This window comes from Sander lucioperca, chromosome 12 (assembly GCF_008315115.2).
Source record: "Sander lucioperca isolate FBNREF2018 chromosome 12, SLUC_FBN_1.2, whole genome shotgun sequence".
Lineage (NCBI taxonomy): Eukaryota > Metazoa > Chordata > Actinopteri > Perciformes > Percidae > Sander > Sander lucioperca.
In genome coordinates, this window is record NC_050184.1 from 4568638 (window position 1) to 4592285 (window position 23648).

At 43.4% G+C, this 23648-nt stretch overlaps 4 protein-coding genes across 9 annotated transcripts in view; 2 read left to right on the forward strand and 2 right to left on the reverse strand.

The window, feature by feature from the left end:
• The window catches only part of LOC116059532 (tubulin alpha chain-like), a 370798-nt gene that overhangs the window by 101835 nt on the left and 245315 nt on the right, over positions 1-23648 (forward strand). The gene's annotated exons all lie outside the window — the stretch shown is intronic.
• Positions 2074-4536, forward strand: gpr182 (G protein-coupled receptor 182). Its single transcript, XM_031312641.2, has 2 exons — positions 2074-2262; positions 2867-4536. The coding sequence occupies exons 1-2, from the start codon at positions 2094-2096 to the stop codon at positions 3967-3969; spliced, it is 1272 nt and encodes a 423-aa protein (XP_031168501.1). The 5' UTR covers positions 2074-2093; the 3' UTR covers positions 3970-4536.
• Positions 6752-12311, reverse strand: LOC116059433 (zinc finger and BTB domain-containing protein 39). Of its 2 annotated transcripts, XR_004898926.1 has the most exons (5): positions 12199-12311; positions 9907-11184; positions 9124-9477; positions 7122-8264; positions 6752-7025 (listed from the first exon to the last, which is right to left on the reverse strand). XR_004898926.1 is itself a non-coding variant. In XM_031312505.2 (4 exons), the coding sequence occupies exons 2-4, from the start codon at positions 11149-11151 to the stop codon at positions 7302-7304; spliced, it is 2562 nt and encodes an 853-aa protein (XP_031168365.1). In that variant the 5' UTR covers positions 11152-11184; positions 12199-12311; the 3' UTR covers positions 7031-7301. The 2 variants fall into 2 exon arrangements, 1 of the variants encoding a protein (XP_031168365.1); XM_031312505.2 differs by lacking the exon at positions 6752-7025 and having other exon boundaries at positions 7031-8264.
• agap2 (ArfGAP with GTPase domain, ankyrin repeat and PH domain 2) overlaps positions 16334-23648 on the reverse strand; it is a 33820-nt gene continuing 26505 nt past the window's right edge. For 3 of the 5 annotated variants that reach the window (XM_031312483.2, XM_031312458.2, XM_031312473.2), the window contains 6 exons: positions 22851-22910; positions 22388-22539; positions 21305-21395; positions 20375-20597; positions 19243-19513; positions 16334-17669 (listed from right to left, as the gene is read on the reverse strand). In XM_031312483.2, the coding sequence (XP_031168343.1) occupies positions 17463-17669; positions 19243-19513; positions 20375-20597; positions 21305-21395; positions 22388-22539; positions 22851-22910 (1004 nt within the window). In that variant the 3' untranslated portion in view covers positions 16334-17462. The remainder of the gene's footprint in view (positions 17670-19242; positions 19514-20374; positions 20598-21304; positions 21396-22387; positions 22540-22850; positions 22911-23648) is intronic. The other 2 variants (XM_031312491.2, XM_031312464.2) reach the window with 1 other exon arrangement.

Sequence of the window (23648 nt, forward strand, 5' to 3'; positions counted from 1 at the left end):
CATCACTTCATTAGAGGAGGTGACAACTTTGCACTTGTTCCAATTTAGACATGGACATGGAAAAAGTTCAACCCTAAACTGCAGAGTGCCTGAATTCAGGCATAGAGCGGTTTTACATTTATATAAACTGCAGCTCACTTTAAGAGTGTTGGCATTTTGTGTGTGTGATTGAGTGGCTCGATGGTGTTTTAAACCCCACCGTCGACTTCCTGGCATTGTTCTGTTGTTATGTGGTGCCTGTTTTTACTGTTTCTGCACCATTCCTACCAGCCTTTATGTATGCACACAGGATCATGCACTGAGGAAACTCACCTTCAGAATGTTCATGCAATCCAAAAAAATGATAATAACATTAATTAAGATCTGTAGTAACCAATTTACTGACCTAAAAAAAACCCAAATCTGATTTATTTTATAACCTGAAAGCAGAAATCCGAATGAACTTGGAGCCAGTACTCGTGCTGAACGTCATGTGGATCCAACAACAAATCCTCCAAACCATACGGCGATATAATCAATCTATCAGATTTATTTTAAAGTGTAAAATTGTCATTAAACATGGTCTTAGCGCACTTTGCAATTAAAGGAACACAGAAATAACAGACAGCAGCAAAACAAGTGAACAGCATTAAAGCAGTAATAATCAATAAACAATCGAAAACCAGCAACATAAGAGAAGAAGTGAAAAGGGTATGTTTGTGAAGGACGCAGAAAGGATGGTGTTTTATGGTTGGCTGTAGTACAATGAGTAGAGGGCTGGATTTTCAATCTAGATTTAAAAATGTCAACTGAGTGAGCTTCTTTAACATGTAGTGGAAGGCCATTCCACAGATGAGATGAGTTTACTAGATATAGCACCAATTGTAGCAGTAACAAAATTAAATTGCACAAGGTATGTATTGCACACATCCCATGACACATAACCCCCCCCCCATGAAACTATTGCACAATCTCTACAGCCTCAAGCTGCATGCTTTAAAAGTTTGACAGAGGTAGGAACAAATTAGTTTTTAAACTTCAATGTATCAAAAGTCCCTTTTCTACAAATTATATATTATTATTGTTATATACTCTATTAAATTATTATTTATTTATTTTTTAATATTTTATTTACATTTTCAAATTAAACAGACAAACAGACAAACAAACAAACAAGGCTCAGATACAGCTATTGCCAGTTGTTTACAGTCTTAATTAGTACAGCAGTAGGAGGAAAGGTCGTTAATACAGGAACACAATTAGTTTACTGTATTTTAGCTTTTTCAAAATGAGTTAAGAAAGGGTTCCAAGAACGGAAAAATGTGTCCATTTGACTGGTGCGGAGTTTCTCCATTTGTATTATGGATAGCATGTCAGTGATCCATACCTGAAAGGAAGGAGGAGTGGAAGACTTCCATTCCTTCAATATCAGTCTCTTGGCAACTATCAATCCCAGTTCCAATGGTTGCCGCATTATAGTTGGAATTGTCCTTGTTATTTGTGAGCAGCCAAAAATAGCAAGTCCAGGCTCGGGCTGAAGGGGTCTCTGATATGCTTTGGAGTACCAGTCAAATATTTTAGACCAAAAATTTACCAATGAAGAGCAGGTCCAAAAAGCATGGGACAGTGTACCCTCAGACATATTACATCTGTCACACACTGGGGAGACTGATAGATATATTCTATGTAATCTGACTTTGGAGTAATGTAAGCGATGGACAATCTTAAATTGAATTAACTACTCTATTAAATTATTAATATGCACAAGTAGTGGGACAGTGGAGCTAGTTTGAACTACCTTATACGCTCAGGTCAGGTAGTTTAGTCCAGTGGTTTACAAGCTAAGGGTCGAGCCCCTCCAAAGGGTCACAACATAAATCAAAAGGCTTGTGAGATGATTAAGAAGGCAGGAGTGGAATACTGGCTAATTTGATAAAATCTTAATTTGAAAAGTAACTAAAGTAGTCTGAACACAGTTTTCTTTTTAGAAATGAAATTAACTTCCATTCCCTGTGTGGGCATCCCTGGACTTCTACACCACTCCCCACTACTTACTGAGGATGTCCTGTTAGATCTGTGTGTGTGTGTGTGTGTGTGTGTGTGTGTGTGTGTTAATGAGAGATGGGAGGGTAGAAACTCCTGGCTGCGTGACTGCTCAGATAGCCCTCCACATCGGAGCTGGAAGGAGTGATCTGGTGTCTGCAGGCTTTACGCAGAAAAACAGCGAGGCCTCAGGAGGGACCTGCCCTCTTCATCTCCACAACACTCTTCATCAATACCAAAGGTACGGTATAAAGTCCAAATCTATATTTCTGGAGATGTAACAAATCTGTTTCCAACCTTAAATTTCTATATGAAAGGAACTCTGCCGATTTTACACATCAAAGTATGTTTACAGGTGTTAGGATGTACTGTGAGGTGTGGAGTTCAAAAGAAGTGTGCATATAGACCTATGTAGCCCGCTGCTCATCTCTGATTCAGGCTACATCAGCCGCTACTAGCATTACACACTCACAGCTCATACCAAACTGTCGGCGGTCGAGTTGAATTGTGGGTAACGTAGGCGACATGTTTTGACAACGAAGAAAAATTTAGTAAAAAAGAAAAATACTGTCCATGTGAGTCAAACGATGTTATAGGAAGGCTTAATCGGTGGAGTGTATACCATCTGAACTGCATGTTGCTCGTTGTGAAATGGCTTTCTAACAATCTGTTGTGGTTTTAGTACCCACCTCAGAAAATCTTCTGAGAAACATTTCACCCCGCCACCCTCCTCCTCCTCCTGTGCTTGTGTGTTGTGTAACGTCTGAAAACATAATCAGATTAACCCCAAAGTAAATCTCAACTCTGTCCAGATATGAAATACTTTCCCTCTGCTTTTCACTCCAGACCATGAGCACTCACGAGCACAACCACTCGCTGGACTACTTCAATGGCACCCCGTGGTTCGTCTACGAGTGCACCCTGGACCTGGACTCTGTGAGAGACTACCGGCGCATGGCCCTCTTCCTCGTTTACCTTTTCATCTTCATCGTGGGCCTGCTGGAGAACGCGCTGGTCATCTGGGTCAACTGGCGCCGGCGCCACTCGGCCAACGGGGTTCTCTTCTGCATCATCAACGTTAGCCTGTCGGACCTCATGGTGATTGTGATCCTGCCCTTCTTCATGATGGAGGTAACCATGGACAAGGTCTGGCTGTGGGGGCGCTTCCTCTGCAAGGTCACCAACCTCGTCTACGTGGTCAACTTCTACAGCAGCTCCTTCTTCTTGGCCTTCATGACCCTGGAGCGCTATCTGTCCCTGACCCGGCCCTCGTTTCCCGCCTTCTTCCCTGTGCTGGGCCGGCGCCGCTGGGTGCTCTGCGGAGGCCTGTGGGCGCTCTCCTTGTTCCTGGCTCTGATGGAGAACGTCCATGTGGATCTTCTAGAGTGGGACGAGCCGGGTTGCTACATGCTGCCCGAGCACAACTACACCGAATGGTTTGTCTCGGTGACTTTCCTTTGCCTGATCTTCCAGTTTGTCGGCCCCACTGCCGTCATCGTCACCTGTAACGTACTGATCGCTCGGGCGGTTCAGACGGCACCGGACGTGCAGGGCCGGCGGGACGTGTGGCTGGTGCACGTGTACTCGCTGGTATTCGTCATATGCTGGCTGCCCTACCACCTGGTCATGTTCCTGATGATCATAGACGACCTGGAACCCTTCCTCCTCAGCTGCAACACAGTGGAAGCCCTCTACTTCTCATTCAGCGTGGTGCAGAGTCTCACTCTGTTCCACTGCATCGCCAACCCCATCCTCTACAACTTCCTCAGCAAGAGCTTCCGCAGCAACCTGATCAACACCGTGGTGACGTACATTCCCAGAGAGGGAACTGTGGAGCAGGTAGGAACAGGGACCCAGCCCCACGCTCCCAATGGAGGCGGGGGAGACCCGGGGAAGCAACGCAAGTTAAGTAACGCCAGCACCAGCCAGTCTGATGTTGGATCATAAAAAAAAAAGAAAAAGAAACTGAGATAAGAAAAGAGAGAGCAACAGGAGCGAGACAGAACTGAATCCAGGCTTGGTGCTTCAGAATACCAGAGGCTTAGATCGCACAACGTATCATCTCACTCATGGTCATAGACTCACTGTGCTGTTTGTTATGTAACAGAGGGGCTCACAAACACCTTCCTCTCATAATCAACTTCCTGTTTTTTTTTTTTTTTGTATCATGTATCTGATCAGTTTTAAACGGAGAAAGGCAGGAAATGTTTGATGTGCTCCCACAGGAACTCATGGCAACCTCTAAAAATCTCATGGCACAGGAGAAGAATAGTGCCACACCAGGAATGTGTGTAAACAAATGTGCGGTCCGTCCAGCGCCAGATAAGACCAATCCTCATATTCACATAAACATCTTGCAAATGTAAAAAATATTGTATTTCATTACAAATCTAACAGATAAATCCTAATTACTAAGTGCTTATTTATCTGTTCCTAGATGCTGCTGTAGTCTACATGTGCTGTAACATGGTTGAAATGCAATAAAATGCCATCAAACACTATTTGTATCAATTTAAGCTGCAGAAATTGTGTTTGTACTTTGTTTTAAGATTATTTCTTTGGCATTTTAGGCCTTTACTTGAGAGGACAGCTGAAGGAGAGAGAGAGAGAGAGAGAGAGAAAGAGAGGGAATGACATGCAGCAAAGGGCCGCAGGTCAGAGTCGAACCCGCGACGGCTGCGGCGAGGGCTGAGCCTCCATACATGGAGTGCACACGCTCCACCAGGTGAGCTACCCAGGCGCCCCGCGTTTGTACTTTGTTACCGTAAAGGCAAAAGTAGAGCAATGAGCAAGCTCGGGGGCATGCTTAACGGAAGCTTAATGTGCTTATATTACCGAGACGTTTTGCTGTTCTTGCACATTAGCTATCTCCCTTCTCGCAGTCTTCATTACATTTACTTCCCTTTCTGTCTCCATCTGGAATGTGTCACGTTCAACAGTTTAAATGATAACAAGGCCGAAAAAAGGAAAAAGGGGGTGTCAGTCCGCAGATGGCACAATAGCAGGAAGAGACCGGGGCTTTAAAAAATAAAGGGGCAAAGGTCACAAGCCCCCGGAAGCAGGAGGTTCACAATGCTACGCAGGTTTCTGCAACTTCATCACTGAAATCCTGATGATGGATGGGTTTTGTGGTTCAGGACACTTTAAAAAGGTCATCGTAAACAGATTCATCTTTTCGGGGTGATAACAGTTTTCCTAGAGGCATTTATTAGATTTTTTTTTCAAAAACAATATAGAAAAAAAAAAAAAAAGGCCAACATAGAAACAGATAATGTATAAAGGCATAAAAAATATTTAGTTACACTTTCATCATAAATATGAGGTAAGACACAAATTTCACACTGAAATGTGAAGTAAAAACACCTTTTTATGTTTCAATGGCAAATAAAATGCACTCTTTTATGTGTCATGTTGTACCTGTGGATTGAAGAAAGAAAAAAAAAAACTTTAAAAAGACAATTAAAAAGTCTGAAAACAGTGATAAATATAGGAAAATAATTTCTATGCTACCTTGATAACAGTGTGATTATCAACCACTGACATTAAAAACCTATCCCGGTATTTTATAAAGATACAGACTTGTTTGGAGTAGATGAATACAAGCGGGGGCGCTGCGTGTCGGTCAACGATCCGGCAGCTTCCCTTCTTGCACTGACACACGACAGGATACACTGCCACCAGGTGGCTTCTTTTCATCTTAGTTCAAGGAGACCAAACCCTCCAAAACAGGTTGACTCAGTAAACGGCATCTGACAGATAATACGTCCACTACATTCTAAAAGTCTAAGTCTATTACAGAGCTGATGCCATTAGTCGATTAGTCGTTGCAAGCTTCTCAAACGTGAGGATTTGCTGCTTCTCTCTTTTTTTATATAATCGCTATTAACTGAATATCTTTGGGTTTTGGACTCTTGGTGGGATAAAACAAGCTATTTGAAGATGTCACCGTAACGTAGGGCTGGGCAAAATATTAATATAAATCGATAATAGTGATATGAGACTAGATATCCCTTAGATTTTGGATATCGTTATATTGTAATAGGAGTGTTGTCTTTTACTGGTTTTAAAGGCTGCATTAGAGCTGGGCAATGTATCGATATTATATCGATATCGTGATATGAGACTAGATATAGTCTTAGATTTTGGATATCGTAATATTGTAATATGGCATAAGCGTTGTCTTTTCCTGGTATTAAAGGCTGCATTACAGTAAATTTATGTCATTTTCTGAACTTACCAGACTGTTGTAACTGTTCTGTTATTTCCCTTTATCCACTTAGTCATTATATCCACATTACTGATGATTATTTATCTAAAATCTCATTGTGTTAATATTTTGTGAAAGCACCAATAGTCAACACTATAATATCGTTGCGGTATCGATATTGAGGTATTTGGTCAAAAATATCGTGATATTTGATTTTCTCCATATCGCCCAGCGCTAGGCTGCATTACAGTAAAGTGATGTACTTTTCTGAACTAACCTGACTGTTCCAGCTGTTCTATTATTTGCCTTTACCCACTTAGTCATTATATTAGTCACCGCGAATCTCATCGTGTTAATATTTTGTGAAAACACCAATTGTCAACCCTACAATATTGTCGCAATATTGGCAAAGGTATTTGGTCAAAAATATTGTGATATTTGATTTTCTCCATATCGCCCAGCCCTACCGCAAAGAGCCCCTATTATGCTTCCCCCCCACCATCTTTTAGTGTGTTATAGTTTTTTAGTGTGTGTAATAAATGTATAAAGTACAAAGAAACACATTTCACTCCAAATGGAGCTTCCTCTCCCCCCCAGCCAGCACTACTTCTCTGCCTGAAAACGCCTCGCCCACATACCTGTTTGAAATTCCTCAGTTAGTGATGTCACAGATTGAGAAAGCCAGCCCAGCTTTTCATCTGTGCTGCTCATACAGTAGGTGCTGGCTGAGCAAGCACCAATCAGAGCAGACTGGGCTTTTCAGGAAGACGGGGCCAAGAGCTCAGACTCAAACATTCTATGTTTTTTTAATCAAAGCATGTAAACCTATTTTAGTAGACCCCAAGAGTACAAATATGACGCTGAAAAAGAAGTATAGTAGGGGCTCTTTAACTTAAGAGCAAATGTGACAACCGTTTTTAAAATGTTTTGACATTTTACAGCAATTTAAAAGAAAAACGATAATGAAAAGAATCGTTAGTATCAGCCCTATTCGACTACCGGTATATGCAGTATGTGGTCCACGACAACCAGACACAGAGGAGGTGTAGGAGAGAAGCCAGGCGGGCACACATCAGGTGTCCACGGCGGGCAGCGGTTCTTTAGAGTGATCGTTGTACATGAAGGTCTGCTCGATGTTGAAGTCCGGGGGCAGGTGGTCCTTGTGGAGCTCCATGTGTGACGACACCAGCTTCAGCGTGGAGAAGAAAAGGCCGCAGACCGTGCAGCGGTACATGAGGGCGCCGGCGTGCGTCTTCAGGTGGCAGATCATGGTGGAGCGGCCTCTGAAGAAGCGCTGGCAGACCTTGCACTGGTAGGGTTTCTCGCCGGTGTGAATGCGGAGGTGGTAGGTGAACTCCCCCGAGTGGGCGAAGCGTTTGCCGCAGTAGCGACACCGGTACCATTTCTCGCGGATGCCCGCCGCCCCGACTCCCCCGTCCTGCCCTGAACTCCCGTTGCTCGTCGCCCCAGAGGGCACGCTGTGCATTGACCCTTGATAAAACTTATCCGGCATGCCGAAACTCATTCCCAGCCCCATGCCCAGGTTGCTCATTTTAACGAGGCCGCCGACCTCCCGTTGAGACGATGTGGACAGAGGGCACTCCAGAGACTCGGCTTTACGTTTGCCCAGCCAGCCCTGGCCCCCGGCGCCTCCAACCCCCGCCAGGGACTCGCTAGTGTGCAGGCTGAGGTGGTACTGAAAGGCCGAGGTGGAGCGGAAAGTCTGTGGGCACAGGAAGCAATGCAACTCCTCCGCTCCTGTCGTTGCGCCTCCGTCCGCCCGGACTCTGTACGCCCTCAGCGCCGAGCGCTCCCTCTCCTTAGCTGCCGCCTCCTCGGCGTGGGCGATCATATGTCTGTCCAGCATGGAGCGTTCCACGAAGCAGCGGGCGCAGTGTGGGCAGGTGAAGATGGGCAGCGATAGGTGGGCGAGGGCGTGCCACAGCAGGGAGCACAAGGAGAGCTGGGGGAGGTGGCACACGCCACAGCTCAGGCTCTGGGGACACACGTGGCTCAGCAGGTGGTCTTTGACCGTCTGGGAAGGAGATCAAAAAAAATAATTTCAAAATAAATGTGAGGACAGCATGAAGCAGGTGGTTAAAGAGTAATTCCGTATTCTTACTTTCTCTCTGTGTTACTGTCACACGTCTGTCACTGTCAATACTTTTAATGGTCTGATTTCATTCCATTTTATTGGACTAAATGGTTTTTATCTTGATTGACTTTGTAACTGGTTTTTTTTTTGTTTTTTTTGCAGCTACAAACTGGCAATACCCTACACCCAAAAAAATTGTTGAATGTCCGCTTGTCTCGCATTGCCAGACCTATCTCCACAGCACTGTGGAGTAACGTCTGGCTACACCACAGATGCATTCTGGGATAGGAGAAAAAAATACACTCTGGTTTGTTTGCATTTCTTTAAACCAATCACAATCGTCCTGGGCGGTGCTAAGTTGCTAAATAGTCTCGGGAAGGACCAACACAGTAATGTGAGCTATTTATATTAGCTGGATACATGGTTAAACCTCATTGTCTCTTACCAGTGTATCGCAGTGTGTACTTCATCCACAACAATCCCACCAATCTGTCCCAAAACGTCCCAGTTAGAGAGGAAATGCCGTAAACATATTCTTTTTAAATCTTTACAATCATTCCCCGAAAGAACCAGGCAGGCCTGCCATGTTGCACCATCCAAATTTTCTTCAAACCTTGACATTTTCAGCGTGTAGCTCGCTAGCTCGAAGTTAGTTGTTGTTTCCCGAAGCGAACAGAGTTTGAAAACGACAACACGCGGAGAGTGGAAGGCGAGGGACAAAGCCTGACATCAGACGCATGGATGTCAGACTTTATCCTGGACGTGCACTTCCATCGATCCAGACTAAATGTCCACTAACCTGGAAGTCCTTGCTGAGGGTCTTGGTGCACACTGCACACTGCAGCTCCAGTCCCTGGCTGCTGTTGGTCAGCGCCACCTGTGGTATGGTGTAAGTGGAGGCTGTCTGGCGGTGGTGGCGCAGCAGTTTGTTTTGGCTGCAGAACTGCAAGTGACACATGTCGCAGGTGAAGAGCTGCACCCCCACATGGGAGAGGGAGTGGGCGACAGCGGCGGGGCGGTCCGGGAACGAGGCCCCACACACTCTGCAGTGCCCCAGCTCCGTCAGGTGGGTCTCAGCGTGTCTCCTGATGGCGGCGGAGTCCGCTGGGAGAGGCACTGCGCAGGCTTTACACGACAGCATGTTCCCCGTCACCTGGAGGAGTGAAAAGCATTGTTTCTGTTGTGTTGACTTGGGGCTGGGAAATATATCCATATTATATCGATATTGTGATATGAGACTAGATATCGTCTTAGATTTTAGATATCGTGATAGCTTAAGTTTAGTCTTTTCCTGGTTTTAAAGGATACATTACAGTAAAGTGATGTCATTTTGTGAACTTACCAGACTGTTCTAGCTGTTCTATCATTTGCCTTTACCCACTTCCTCATTATAACCCAATTACTGATGATTATTTTTAAAGAAATTTTGTGAAAGCACCAATTGTCAACCATACAATATCGTTGTATACTGACATGGAGGTATTTAGTCAAGAATATAGTACTGATTTTCTCCATATCGCCCAGCCCAATGTTGACTCATGTTCATTGGAAACAATTTAAAGCTGATAAATGCAATCATTACCTGGCTGCTTGAGTTCCCCCCCTCTCCATTCTCCACATACACAAGATCGTCTTCATCGTCCTCCTCGTCTCCCTCGTCCATGAAGGTCTCATCGTCGCTCAGCTCGATGATCTCCCCTGCCAGCTGTCTCCACTGCTCCTCCTCCTCAGCTCCCTCCGTGGCTCCATTCCTTCTCAGAGCCTCCCTCTCCTCCTCGTTCTCACCCTCCTCCACCTCTCCGAACATCAGCCTGCCGTCCCTCCGGACGTCCACCACGCCGCCCTCCACTGATCCCACCTGCAGGCCGCCTCCAGGCTCCTCCGAGGACGATGCCAAGTCGCAGGCCTGATCTCCGAGTGGAGCTGAGGAGTCGGCGAAGGAGCAGGAGTCGGGCGGTGCGGCGTCGATGCTCTGAGGCAGAGAGCTTCCTGTGCTCTCAGAAACCACTCGTCCGTCTGTGTCTCTGTCCTCACGGCTGCCCTCTGCCTCCTCCTCCTCCAGGCCCTGCTCAATCTTCAGCTGGAGCACAGGCCCCGGAGGCAGCACGCCATCAATCGGACCTCCTGGTAGTGGTTGATCTGCAGCCATCTGCCCGTAGCCGATATGAGACTGCATGTCTTCTGCCTTCAGCTCCAGAGACAGAGCCCCGGCGTGAGCTTTGCAACCGGCGCTAGCCGTTCTGGCTTGGAAGACGGGCGAGGGAGCGGCAGCAGGGGTCGGGGCAGCAGATGAAGACAGAGACGAGCAGGAGGCGGCAGAAGAACACACAGACGATGCAGAAGCTGCACCAGCGGCAGCCACTGTGGACACAGCAGCAGCGGCAGCAGCGACCATGCTAGAGTCCAGGGAGCGGTCTTCAGGACTACCGGCTTTACAGTTTGCAGACTCAGAAGCCTGCAGGTCGGGGAAGGTAGCATGACAGGCCCTCACCAGTTCACTAACGCCCAGCCTCTCAGCCAGCTCATACAGCACCCCGACATCTATGAGGTCGGTCAAGATGTCCCCCGTGTAGACGAACGTCAGCACCTTCTCGAAGTTGGCCGGGGAGATAAACTCCAAAGAGAAGGCGGCGGTGGGCGAGGCTGGAGCCCGTGCGAACAGGTTACGGAAGTACGTCCCGGCGCAGGCCAGCACTGCACGGTGGGCTGCGAAGGTGCGGTTGCCAACTTGCAGGACCACATCACAGTACTGGCGTGATTGCCGGCAGCGGTTGAGCTCAGTGAGAAGGCTGGCAGCGTGGCCGGGACCCTGCAGCCGGATCCTCATCCCTGCTGCAGCTCCTGGTGCGCTACAGTCCAACTGCAGGAGCAGAGAAGACAGTCAGGCACAACAGAAGAGGAATACGTGTGGTACCTTAACAGTCAGGCAACGTTTACTTTCTGTCCAATACTTGAATGTGCAGTCAAGGCCAAAGAACATACAGTATGTTCCGTTAACTGTCACTAGGGCTGCAACTAAACATTTTCATTATTAATCGATCTGTTTTATTGTCTATAAAATGTCTGAATTTCCCACAGCTCAATATGAAGTTTTTAAAATAGCTTGTTTTGTCTGAACAACAATCCCAAAACCCAAGACATTCCGTTTACAATGACATGAAATAATATTACAATCACGTAACAATATCACCAAGTGACTATGTTTTCAAAACAGAGCTGTTTCTGGAGACAATTAGAAGAACTATTAAGTCACTCAGCTTGAATTAATAACGTTAAAGACCGCAAACTAAGTCTGACATCTTGTGTAGTCATGGACTAACCCTTTCATTTCAACATGACATCACAACACATCATTTTGTCTATGGAAACACATGCTGGATATTTGCTACTTTGGTTGCTGTCTTCAATTATTAGTCAAGTACTTGAAATAGTAATTAATGTATTGATTTACAGTGAAATAGTCAGAAAAAAAACAGACTTCCAAACACAGACAGCTGGGGAATTTGCACCGGATGTATATGTATTTTAGATTGTTGTTATAAATACTTTAAAGTGCTTAATAGACGTTAGCACGTGAAAACTTTAACTGTGGGTAATTTGATATCTGTCCCGCCAATACATACAAAGAAATGTTTCCAAAAAAACAAAGACCATAGACTGTATAAACAACTAGGGTTTCAACACATTTTACACTCTGAATTTACATTTTATAGACCGTTTATTCCAACAAGAAGCTAACTGAGCTTAGCCAGTTTTCCAGACACATTATGTCAACTCTGTTCACTAAATCAGACACATTTTACAGATTTATGCGCGACAAAAATCGTTCTCGTTTGAACGGTTTCGTCTCGTTAGTCTCATGATTATGACTCACCCATTTAAAAGACGTTGGTAGGTGACGAACCTGCTCTTTGTTTTAAAGCAGTGTGGTGCTCGTCCACGGACTGTAAATCTTAGAAATGATTACCCTTCTGACAGGCCGTCGCATGTTGGTGACGTATGTCAACAAGAGTGCGCTGCAGGCGCCCCCTACAGTCTGGATGAGTCATACTGCACTGTGAAGGCGCAGACAGCATGCTGGGAAACAACTACATTACATGTTATTACATTACATTACATTACATTATTACATTACATGTCATTTAGCTGACGCTTTTATCCAAAGCGACTTACAATTAAGTGCTTTCAACTGTGAAGGTTCAAACTCCAGACCACAAGTAGTAAGTGCAAATACATTAGCTTTAAATAGGCAAAGCTACAAAGAGACATATGAAAGTGCAGGTTCGAAAGTGCAAGTTCAAGATTTTTTTTTTTTTTTTTTTATCCGAGGTGTAGTCGGAAGAGATGCGTTTTTAGCCTTCGGCGGAAGATGTGTAGGCTTTTGGCCATCCTGATATCGATGGGGAGCTCGTTCCACCATTTGGGAGCCAGGACATTGAACAGTCGGGATTTGGTTGAGTGATTAGTTCTCCCTCGCTGTGAGGGAGCAGCCAGCAGTTTGGCTGATGCAGAACGAAGTGGGCGGGTTGGGGTATATGGTTTGACCATGTTCTGGATGTAAGCGGGTGCTGATCCGTTCGTGGCCCTGTACGTCAGTACTAGTGTCTTGAAGCGGATGCGGGCCGCAATTGGTAGCCAGTGAAGAGAGCGGAGGAGAGGTGTAGTGTGAGAGAACTTGGGGAGGTTGAAGACAAGTCGAGCCGCTGCATTCTGAATGAGCTGCAGGGGTTGGATGGCACATGCAGGCAGGCCAATCAGGAGGGAGTTGCAGTAGTCTAGACGTGAGATGACTAGAGCCTGAACCAGGACCTGAGCCGCCTTCTGCGTTAGAAGGGGACGTATCCTTCTGATGTTATGCAGTATGTATCTACACGATCGGGTGGTTGCAGCAATGTTAGCAGTGAAGGAGAGTTGGTCGTCAAGTGTTACACCCAGGTTTCTAGCAGTCTTGGTGGGGACTACCACAGAGTTGTCAATTGTTATAGTCAGGTCTTGGGTAGGAGAGCCCTTCCCTGGAAGGAAAAGGAGCTCAGTCTTGTCGAGGTTGAGTTTCAGATGGTGTGTGGACATCCAAGAAGAGATGTCAGTCAGACAGGCCGAGATACGTGATGCTACCTGAGTTTCAGACTCAGGAAAGGAGAGAATTAGTTGGGTGTCATCTGCGTAGCTGTGATAAGAAAAGCCGTGCGACTGAATGACAGACCCGAGAGAGTTGGTGTACAGAGAGAAGAGGAGGGGACCCAGGACTGATCCCTGAGGAACCCCAGTTTTAAGTGGGCAAGGTTCTGAGCTAGACCCTCTCCAGGTTACCCGGTAGGTTCGGTCTGCCAGGTAAGATGTGAGTAATGAGAGCGCAGAGCCTGAGACACCCAGATTTCGGAGTGTCGAAATGAGGATCTGGTGGTTCACTGTGTCAAAGGCAGCAGAAAGATCCAGAAGGATGATAATGGAAGAGAGAGAGGTTGTTCTAGCGATGTGAAGCTGCTCAGTGACAGCAAGGAGGGCAGTTTCTGTTGAGTGGCCAGCCTTGAAGCCAGACTGGTGGGGATCAAGAAGGTTGTTCTGGTGGAGATAGGTAGAGAGTTGATTATAAATGGCACGCTCAAGCGTTTTAGATAGAAATGGAAGAAGGGAGACGGGTCTATAGTTATTTACATCAGAGGAGTCGAGTGTTGGTTTTTTGAGCAGTGGGGTCACTCTTGCCTCTTTGAGGGCATCGGGGAAAGAGCCAGTTGACAAGGAGATGTTGATGAGATGGGTGAGGAAAGGAAGGAGGTCCGGAGCAATGGACTGGAGAAGGTGAGAAGGGATAGGATCCAGGGGGCAGGTGGTTGGGTGGGCAGAGGTAATCAAAGTAAGAATTTGGTTTGGAGATAAAGGGGTGAAAGAGGAAAGAGTACTGGAAGTGATGGATGGTAAGGTGATTTCAGGAGGTGTGGTTGAGAATGAAGAGCGTATGTCATCTATCTTTTTTACAAAGTAGTTGACAAAGTGGGTTGGTAGGAGGGAGGAGGGAGGAGGTGGACTGGGGGAATCTAGGAGGTTAGAGAAGATGGAAAAAAGTTTTTTGGGGTTCGAGAAAGAGGATTCAATTTTGGTTTGATAAAAAGAGCTTTTGGCTGCAGAAATAGAGGCAGCGAAGGAGGAAAGAAGAGACTGATAGGTAAGCAGATCATCTGGGTGTTTACATTTCTGCCATTTCCTTTCCGCTGCCCGTATAGTTGATCTTTCAGCACGTACTGAGTTAGATAACCACGGAGCTGGGGAGGATTTGCGAGCCTGTCGTGAAGTAAGAGGGCAGAGAGAGTCGAGAGAGGAGGATAGAGTAGAGAAGAGAGTGTCTGTGGCATCATTGGGAGACATGAGTAAGAAAGAGTCGGATGGAGGGAGGGTTAATAAAGTACATGCCGCCAGAGAAGAAGGAGAGAGTGAACGAATATTACGGCGGACAGGTATGGTGTCTCTTGAGATATGGTTGTGAGCTTGGGAGAGCGGGAGAGAGTAAGAGATGAAGAAATGGTCTGAGGTATGGAGTGGAGTAACAGTGAGGTTGGCTGTAGAGCAGTTTCTGGTGAATATGAGATCTAAGTGGTTGCCAGCTTTGTGAGTGGGTGGTGAAGGAGAGAGTGAGAGGGCAAAAGAAGAGAGAAGGTGAGAAAAGGCAGCTAACTTCTCTGTCTGGATGTTGAAGTCGCCCAGAAGTACCAGCGGAGGGCCAGTTTCAGGGATGTTTGAAAGAAGGACATCCAGCTCCTCCAAAAACTCTCCCAGAGGACCTGGTGGGCGGTAGATAACAATGATGACTAGTTATGGGTTATGGTGACTACTGTCAACAGTGGTAAAAAGTAACTAAGTACTTTTACTCAAGTACTGTGATGAAGTACAATTTTGGCATATTTGTAATATTCTGTAATAAGCCATTCAGCATAATGAGTACTTTAAGTCTATTTTTGATGCAAATACTTTGCTATTATATAATATTATTATAATATTAGTTAATTTGCTCTCTTTGAGCTTTAATCTTTATTCTATATTTCTTTAAATGTAAAATCTTTTTTTGTAAGGTAACTGGTAACTTTAGCTGACAAATAAATGTAGTGGAGTAAAAGGTACAATATTTCCCTCTAAAATGGAGTAGAACTGTAAAGTAGTGTAAAATGTAAAAACTCAAATACACAAAGTACAAGTACCTCATCATTGGACTTCTTGCACTGTCAGTGTAAATCATATCGCATGCTTAAGTAAAAGTAGCAATACCACTGAGTAGAAATACGCCGTTACACATAAAAGTAGTCTGGTATTAAAAGTACTGGCTAAGTATCAGCATTACACACACTTAAAGTACTGCACAAAAAGGAAGAAGAATTATGACCAAAAAAGTCATTAAAATCAAGTCCAGGCACTCAAGGTTGGTTACAAAAAGTGATAAAAGGCCTTTAATTAATAGGGCAAGACATTAAAAATACACCAATGAGTGTCTGCTTGAGCCTTCCTCAAGGTGTAGTACACTTAAAGTACTGATTGTGCAGAATGGTCCATTTCAGAATCATATATCACTTAATTATAATTATTGATGCATCAATGTGCAATGTGTAATGTATGTAAGTATCACTAATGTTGCAGATTGTAAAGGTGGAGCTGATTTGAACTACTTTATATACTGCTGGTGGCTTAATCATTTATAATAAATCAGAATGTATAGTGATTTCGATTTTGAATGAATTATCTGAATCTGTAAAGTAACTCATGTTGTCAAATACATGTAGTGCAGTAAAAAGTACAATATTGGCTTCCAAAATGTAACAGATTAGAAGTATATAAAGTACAGTATAAAATGAGAAAAAAAAATGCAGCTAAAGTTCAAGTACCTCAAATATGTACTTCAATACAGCACATGAGTAAAAGTACTTAGTTACATTCCACCACTGCATGACTAAAGACGCTATAAAAACCACACTGTTATGTACTAGACACACAAAGACAAAAGAAAACACAACAAACGATCCTAATAATGCTAATTAAAAAAAGTTTATTTTATTCCGGTAACCATTTCTTTTAGCTCATTAGAGATTCACACAACCCACAAAGTGTCAGAAATAACTATGACACCTGCAACTCTTCATACTTCACTGTAAACTCCGGGGAATGACCTACACAACAGTAATATGAACGGGAATAATGTCTTTATGTAGTCGATTGGGCCATCCCAAATGAAACTTAACAAATAGCCACATGTTCACATTATGTAAAAGCATTTTGTTTACTGGTTTATGCTTTCATGACATGTAGGATAATAAAAAAAACTATAAGAGACAATGAAAAACACAAGCTTGACATATTTTCAAAACTACCAGTAGAAATCATTTACAAAATTGAGTCTTTGATTTTTCAGTTGTGTCTTGGTTACAGAGTTTAACATTAAGTATGTAGTATAGGTACATTTACAGTATATTAAAACGCCATATCTTTGACCTGTGAGAGTAACACTGACATATTCCAAACCATTAATTTTTCTAGTCTAAGCAGAATTATTTCAGCTGATTCGTCGCTGAAAAACCATTTATATCGGCCAAACTGGCCTTTATACTGCTGCAACAGGCACACATAACTAACAACATGACATATTGTAGCTTTTATTTGTAAAGCCAAAGGAAATAAGAGCCGTTTTGGTCCAGTCACAACAAATTTGAATAAAAGCAGCACCCTCTCGGTGTATTGACCATACAGTCGTCCGACACGGTCCGCTCTAAAACTTGTTGCTTTTCATCATCATAGTTGGATTATTGCACTTCTTCTGGTGGAAGTGAAACAGGAAGCAGTTTGTCTGCTCTAAAATTACAGAAGACAGCTACAAAGTTCTACTTGAGTCATTTTTGAAATGAGGTCACAACAACACAGTATTTCAGCAACATATCTGTCATCAACAAATTGAATGAATATTGCTTTTAAGTTGTTTGATATGTTGTTCAGTCTTCAGAAGCTATTTTTTTTTTAAATCCTTAGTACTATGATATAGTCCTGTCATTTTCCCTAAAGCACGCCCCTCTCCAAAGTATCCATGATTTCAAAAGGTTTCTAAACAATAAGCATCTTCCAGAGGTCAACAGCTCCTCCGTGTGGTGGCATCTTCAGTTGGCGCTACGACACCCGTTTCCTGGAGCTGGTTCGGCCCAGGCTGGCAGTGCTGGACCTGCGGGACAGGACGGGTGTGGCAGTGGTGGGGGACGTCTCATTGGGACAGCCGTGTTGAAGCAAAATATCAATGCAGCCTTTGCTCCCTGTTTTTCTGGCCACCTTCATGGCTGTCTGGCCTTGGTTATCTTTTGCTTTCACGTCGATTCCGTACTGTTATGGGGAAAGAGATGATATTAACTCCTTTATAAGCTTATTCGCAGGGTAAATATGGATTAAAGGTAGAACAGTGTGTGAAGTGAAATACAGTGTGCAAACATGTCGCAAAATGAACCTAGGGGTTAATAACATGTGTACCGAGTCGACCGTTCTCTGGGATATGTTCTCATGCTAATTGAATGTATCTCTAGCTTGAAACAAGCTAGCGCATACCGGTGATTAGCAAACAACGAACGGCGTGTTTGAGCTATGTTACTGGTTACTAGTTGCATGGCGTTCGTCGTTCGACTGGTCATGACTGTTTCCCAAGATGGTGCCCGCATGTATACATGAACGCTATCGTCTTTATAATCTATCTTTTTAATAAACTGGCTGTACACTTACAAAGTTCTCAATGCTTCGGTTTACATGTAAGGACGCTCATTATGTTACGTGGAAGTGTGGTGCTATTTTGAGCCTTGTTAGTGGTATACAAATAGCGATTTACTCTCTGCCCCGAAGGCTAGCGTTACAAGCTAATCACTAGCTTGCGCTAGCTTGTTTCAAGCTAGAGACACATTCGATTAGCATGAAAACAGATCCCAGAGAACGGTCGACTCGGTACACATGTGTTATTAACCCCTAGGTTCATTTTGCGCCGGAATTGTCCTATAAACTGCATGTTAAGTATGGCAACTCCAATGGGACAAAGCAGACAAGCATCTTTGTCTGTAAGACCCAAGACCAGAATATTAACCGGGGAAAGCAGGTAACTCTGGGGCCCCAAGATTCCAAAGTTCACTGCATGTCAATTGTTTTTTGGAAATTCTAATGCAATATGGACGCAGATGAGCCCTGCATTATTAGCTAGTCTTATGTCTTGTAGAGTACAGGGGCCCTTTGCCCAAATCTCATTTTAAGACCTTTATTAGTTTATTTTGTGCTCAGATGGTGCATATTGCGAAATCTCTTTAAGTTGTGTTTAATCAAATGAACACAGGTAATGGAGCCCTGGTTATTTTCTGAGTCTCTAGACAGATAAAGCTGCACAGAGCCCCTGTTGATCAAAAGGTTCCAGGAACTGTGAAACCACAGGAACTAAACTAAGAATTAAAAGTCCCTTTTGCACATTCCTGTTCAACCACAGCTAAAGAGATGTGTAGATAAGGCAAATAAGACTGATGCATTCACAGAAAGAGGAAACAACAACACAGAGTCATGCTGTATTTACTGTTGCATGTTCTGTTCTGGTGTTTTTTTTAGTTTTTTTTTTACATGGAACTAAAATAACACCATGGTTCCTCAGGTCGAAAGTTCCTGAGAACCTTAAAAGGTTCTTGGTCCCCTGGGGAAGCTGCTGAGGCGGAAACCCCATTATTGTCTCTTTTGTCCACTGAACATAATTGGAACTTAAAAGTGACAGGGTATATTCATGTTGAACAGAGGGCAGTAGGTGGCCGACAGGGGCCAAAAGGAATCTTCTGCCTTGGGGCCCCCAAACCAGTTTATCCAGCCATGGCAAGACCATCTCAATGTGACCTATGTGCTGCTTTATTATGAAAATGTGTTACAGAAAGGAGAAACCCACCCAGATGAGCAGCTGGGTCATGACTACATCTCCCAGCTGACAGGCGGCGTGCAGGGCCGAGCGAGGCGGTGCGTTCGACCCGGCCTGTTGAGCGTTGATCTGTTCCTTGGTGCTGTGGGCCAGAAGGAGCAGCAGTCTGGGCAGATCCCTCTCAGTCACCGCAGACAGCAGCCACATCGGCATGCCGTCGCCTGGAGCCGGGGCCGGCTGAAGAGGCGGCACGAACGCCCGTTGTTCGTACTTTGCACGAATCCACGACTCTCTTCCCTCACTGAAAACAGACACATGCAGGAGATCCAGTCATGCAAAGGAGTAGGTTTTCACTAATGTGAAGCTCTGACGTTTGAGATCTGACTCAGCTCCCAATTTTTTACAAAGTCATCAGGTTGTTTCTTGGGGTAACAAAGTTTGCCAACTTTCACATCTCATATTTCCCACAAGCACTTACAACAACAGCAAGCAGCTATAAGGACATTTTTTGTTTTTATGAATGTATTTGCCATCTATAACTATAACTCATCCTGTGAAGCATCTGTAAGAAGCGCATGAACAGAAAATAAATGACTGCCCATTTAACATAACAGTTCATATTTTGTATGAACAATAAATGTGAGTATGAATATATTTACCAGTGTATATGTATTAATAACTACTTCTGCACTTTCCATGACAACTGAGAAAACTCCATCTACTGATGAAGGCCATAAGATGCTGGTAAAAGTACGGGAGAAATCTAGTAAGTGGACCTTTATTTGTCAAACTGCTATTTCCATTCCCTGGTGCTCAACATACAGTAAACCTGCCTGTGAATGATTTTCACACGTGTGTAAACAGTTGATACATGTTTTGTAACATTAATGTGTGTAATGATATAATGGTAAATATGATTACAGCTATTAAGCTTTGAATGATGACAACTTATCTGTTAGCACCACGTATGGATGATTCATAGGAGATGTTGGTGATGAATACATTAATGAACACTTACAACTATTCCTTATATTGTGTTATAAACTCCTACATGTTGATTTGAATACTGTACAGGCGTAAATTGAAACTAGTGGCTGTCTGAGAATGCATCCATCAATCTAAAAAGCTGTGTTCCTTGAGATAAATGTGCTGATCCACCCACCGTGTTGCCGTTGGTGTGGGTTTGGTCCGGCCCTGGGTGCAGCTCTCCCAGATGCTGTTGGCCATGTGGTTTCCGATGGCAGCCAGGACCTGTGTGAGCTCTCCGGGCCAGTCATCCAGGTCCAGCGAGCGGACGCGGGACAGGTGAGTCCCCAGGTTTCGATGGATCCCCGAGCACTCAATGCAGATCAGCGCGCCCAGGTTGAGACTGGCCCAGGTGGGATCTGCAGGGAGAAGAGAGAGAGAGTGGTTATTTTCCAAAATTAACTAACACAGATTATAGAGTGGCAGGAGTAGAAAGTGACTAAGTACTGTAGTTAAGTATAATTTTGAGGTACTTGTACTTTACTTACATTTTTACATTTTCTGCTACTTTGTACACTTAACAGATGTTGTACACGTTTTTAATTACTTTCCAGATTTAGATCAATAATACAAAATATAATCAACAAATAAATTGTAATATTATTATGTCAATAAGACTTTATTGACATACATTTATAAGCCAGATATATATATATATATCTGCCTAATATAAAATAAATATATAAATAAATTCAAATGAGCTCCACCTTTACCAGCTTCAACATTAAGGTGGTGTACATATCAGTTCATCAATAATTACAATCCAGTAACATAATACACATATATAGTATATATATACTTAATGACAATTTTATTTATAAGCACCTTTCATTACATGTAAACTCATAGTGCTTTACATTTAAAGACAAATTATACAAATATAAGCATAAACATAGAAACAAAGCATAAATGAATACTACTGTATGGATACAGTATAAAAAAACTTAACTGACTTGACTAAAATAGTAAAATATCAGTACTTCTTTCACCACTGTAGAGTAGATAATTAAACAGTGTGAAATGAGGCACAAAAGCAGAGTAAATCTGCAGCTGGAGGGAAACTCACTTGGTGCTTCACAGTCGACACACAGACTGTTGCCCTTGGCGTTGCGGATGGCCTGCAGCGCTACAGCCTCACTCTGGCTGCTCCTCCGAGCCTGCACCATTACAAATACACACACACACACACACACACACACACACACACACACACACACACACACACACACACACACACACACACACACACACACACACACACACACACATCAGTCCACAATTACAATTACTTATATCACAAGAACAAATGGTACTTAAAATCCATAGTGGCACATAGGAGAATAACATTATAATTAGGACTGTCTAAATGAATGTGATAATAATGAATTAATGCAAATTCTTAAAAAAAAAATGCATTATGTGATTTGAGCCTCGGGCCTTTATTATTTGAATTTAACCGTCTACCTCATAGTCCATCTGAAGAGATGCAATGCATTTTGGGTTGGTTGAGAACAGTATGTCCAGTAAGCTCATGTCTTATACCCAGAATGTCTTGCTGATATACATGCACGTACACAAAATCCGCAAACTATGCACTTGGAACTACATACTGTGTATGAAAAGTATATTAGCACAACCTCCATTCACCTGAAGCCCACATCCACGTGCTCACCTGTTACTCATTCCACAGTCAGTTACCCCAAAGTTGGATTGTGCACAGATTTACTTAATCCACTAATCAAGGCAATTCTACTGGAATTAATTTGTTTTGCTGCGGGATTTAAAGGCAGGGTTGGTAATGTGCCCATAAGTTATTTATTGCTGTCGGGGTGTAAAGACCATTTCAAACATTATTTAAAAAAGTGTAGTTTTTTTTGCACAGGGGTCAGGGGCTATTACAGGATAGTGTTTTTCAAAGTAAGATCCTGGCCTTATCTCTCAAAAACTAATGTGGTTCCTCAGGGTTGTGTGAGTGTGGTTTTTATCAGATATGACTAACAGTGCTGGCAGCAACCACACAGCTGTCATCAGATTTTGATTCATATGTTGCTAAACTACTACTGGTGCAGAAAAGCAAATGTGTGCTCATGTAGGATCCTGTCACCGATTGTGAAAATAGCTGTGTATGGCCTTTAAACCGTGTGTGTACCTTGTTTCTGCCGCTCTCACAGGACTGCAGGCTGGCCAGGATCTGGCTCTCTATAGCCGACACCCACGCGTCCCGGTCCTCCAGGCTCCCAGCCTCAAAGTGCCACGTCTGCCCCGTGAACGACACTATGATAAAGTCTGCATTCTCTTCCTCTGCGAGTAAAAGGGAAGCAGAACAAACTCATGTAACATTGCATGTGTAAACAGGCATATCATTTACCATGGATTAATATAATGGGCATTATGAATCCACAGTCAGTGAAGGAAGTACAAAAAACAAATGCAAAACAACAAAACGGCAGTTTGATGGAAGGTGAGAACAGAACAATCTTGAGGTTGTTACAATGGAAACAGGTCAAATGAACAACTCAAGCTTGGGATGTGAGACACACTGAAGAGGAAAATATATTGTATGTAAATCAGAGCACAGGCAGATTAAGCTCCATCCCCCCCTCACTTGTTACCTGTCTTATTAATGTTTCTCAAGCTACCAAAGCTTTTTAATTTCCACATTTTGCGTTTGGCTGCAGAGCGAGAGATAAGCACAGGGAGAGGAAAAAAAAGAAGAGAAACAGAGAAAGACAAGTACAAGTGTTAAGAGAAGGCTGTTATGAAATATTCAGAGAGAGACAAACGCTAATCTGTATCCTCGCAGAAGAGACAGCGGTGGAAAATAAAGGATTAAGAAAAAGGAAAACTGCATAGGAATATATGTAAATAATGTGAAGATGTAAACATCATTTCTTTGATAGGTTCGAGTTGTTTATAATAACATCTGCAATAATTAAAAACCTCAAAAACATACTGTTTTATTAATGCATTCATTTTCTAGTTATGCCTTAAAGGAGAATTCCGGTTGATTTCAACCCGTAGCTCTGTTGTTTGTAAATTTGGAGTGCTGTCAGTAGCGAGAAAGTAGTAGTAAAGTAGTTCATCCCAAGCCGATGTGCAGTTGCACAGTTCTATTAGGAAAAAGTAAGAATATGTATATTTTACAAGTAAAGTTGAATAAGTAAATTGTAAGAATAAGTACATTGTACAGTTCTATAATATATTGCTAACACCTGTCTGTTATCAGTGGTTTTATAATATAACAGTACACATTTCATTTGTGCTTTTGTGTCTTTACTTCAACAACAAAAAGGAAATAACAATATTACAATCTAGACACAATCAATGTAAAGTATGTACAGTGCAGTGTGTGGTTTTATACATAATCATGCCGCAACATAGTCTGAAGTGTACAAAGATGAAATAGTTCA

Excerpts from the sequence above, each read along its gene's own strand:
- LOC116059433 (XM_031312505.2), bottom strand. The coding sequence starts at position 11,151 with ATGAGGATCCGGCTGCAGGGTCCCGGCCACGCTGCCAGCCTTCTCACT. Across the intron at positions 9,478-9,906 it reads GGGGGAACTCAAGCAGCCAG|GTGACGGGGAACATGCTGTC; the intron begins GTAATGATTGCA and ends TCACTCCTCCAG. Across the intron at positions 8,265-9,123 it reads CCCTCAGCAAGGACTTCCAG|ACGGTCAAAGACCACCTGCT; the intron begins GTTAGTGGACAT and ends TCTCCTTCCCAG.
- gpr182 (XM_031312641.2), top strand. The coding sequence starts at position 2,094 with ATGAGAGATGGGAGGGTAGAAACTCCTGGCTGCGTGACTGCTCAGATA. Across the intron at positions 2,263-2,866 it reads CACTCTTCATCAATACCAAA|AGACCATGAGCACTCACGAG; the intron begins GGTACGGTATAA and ends GCTTTTCACTCC.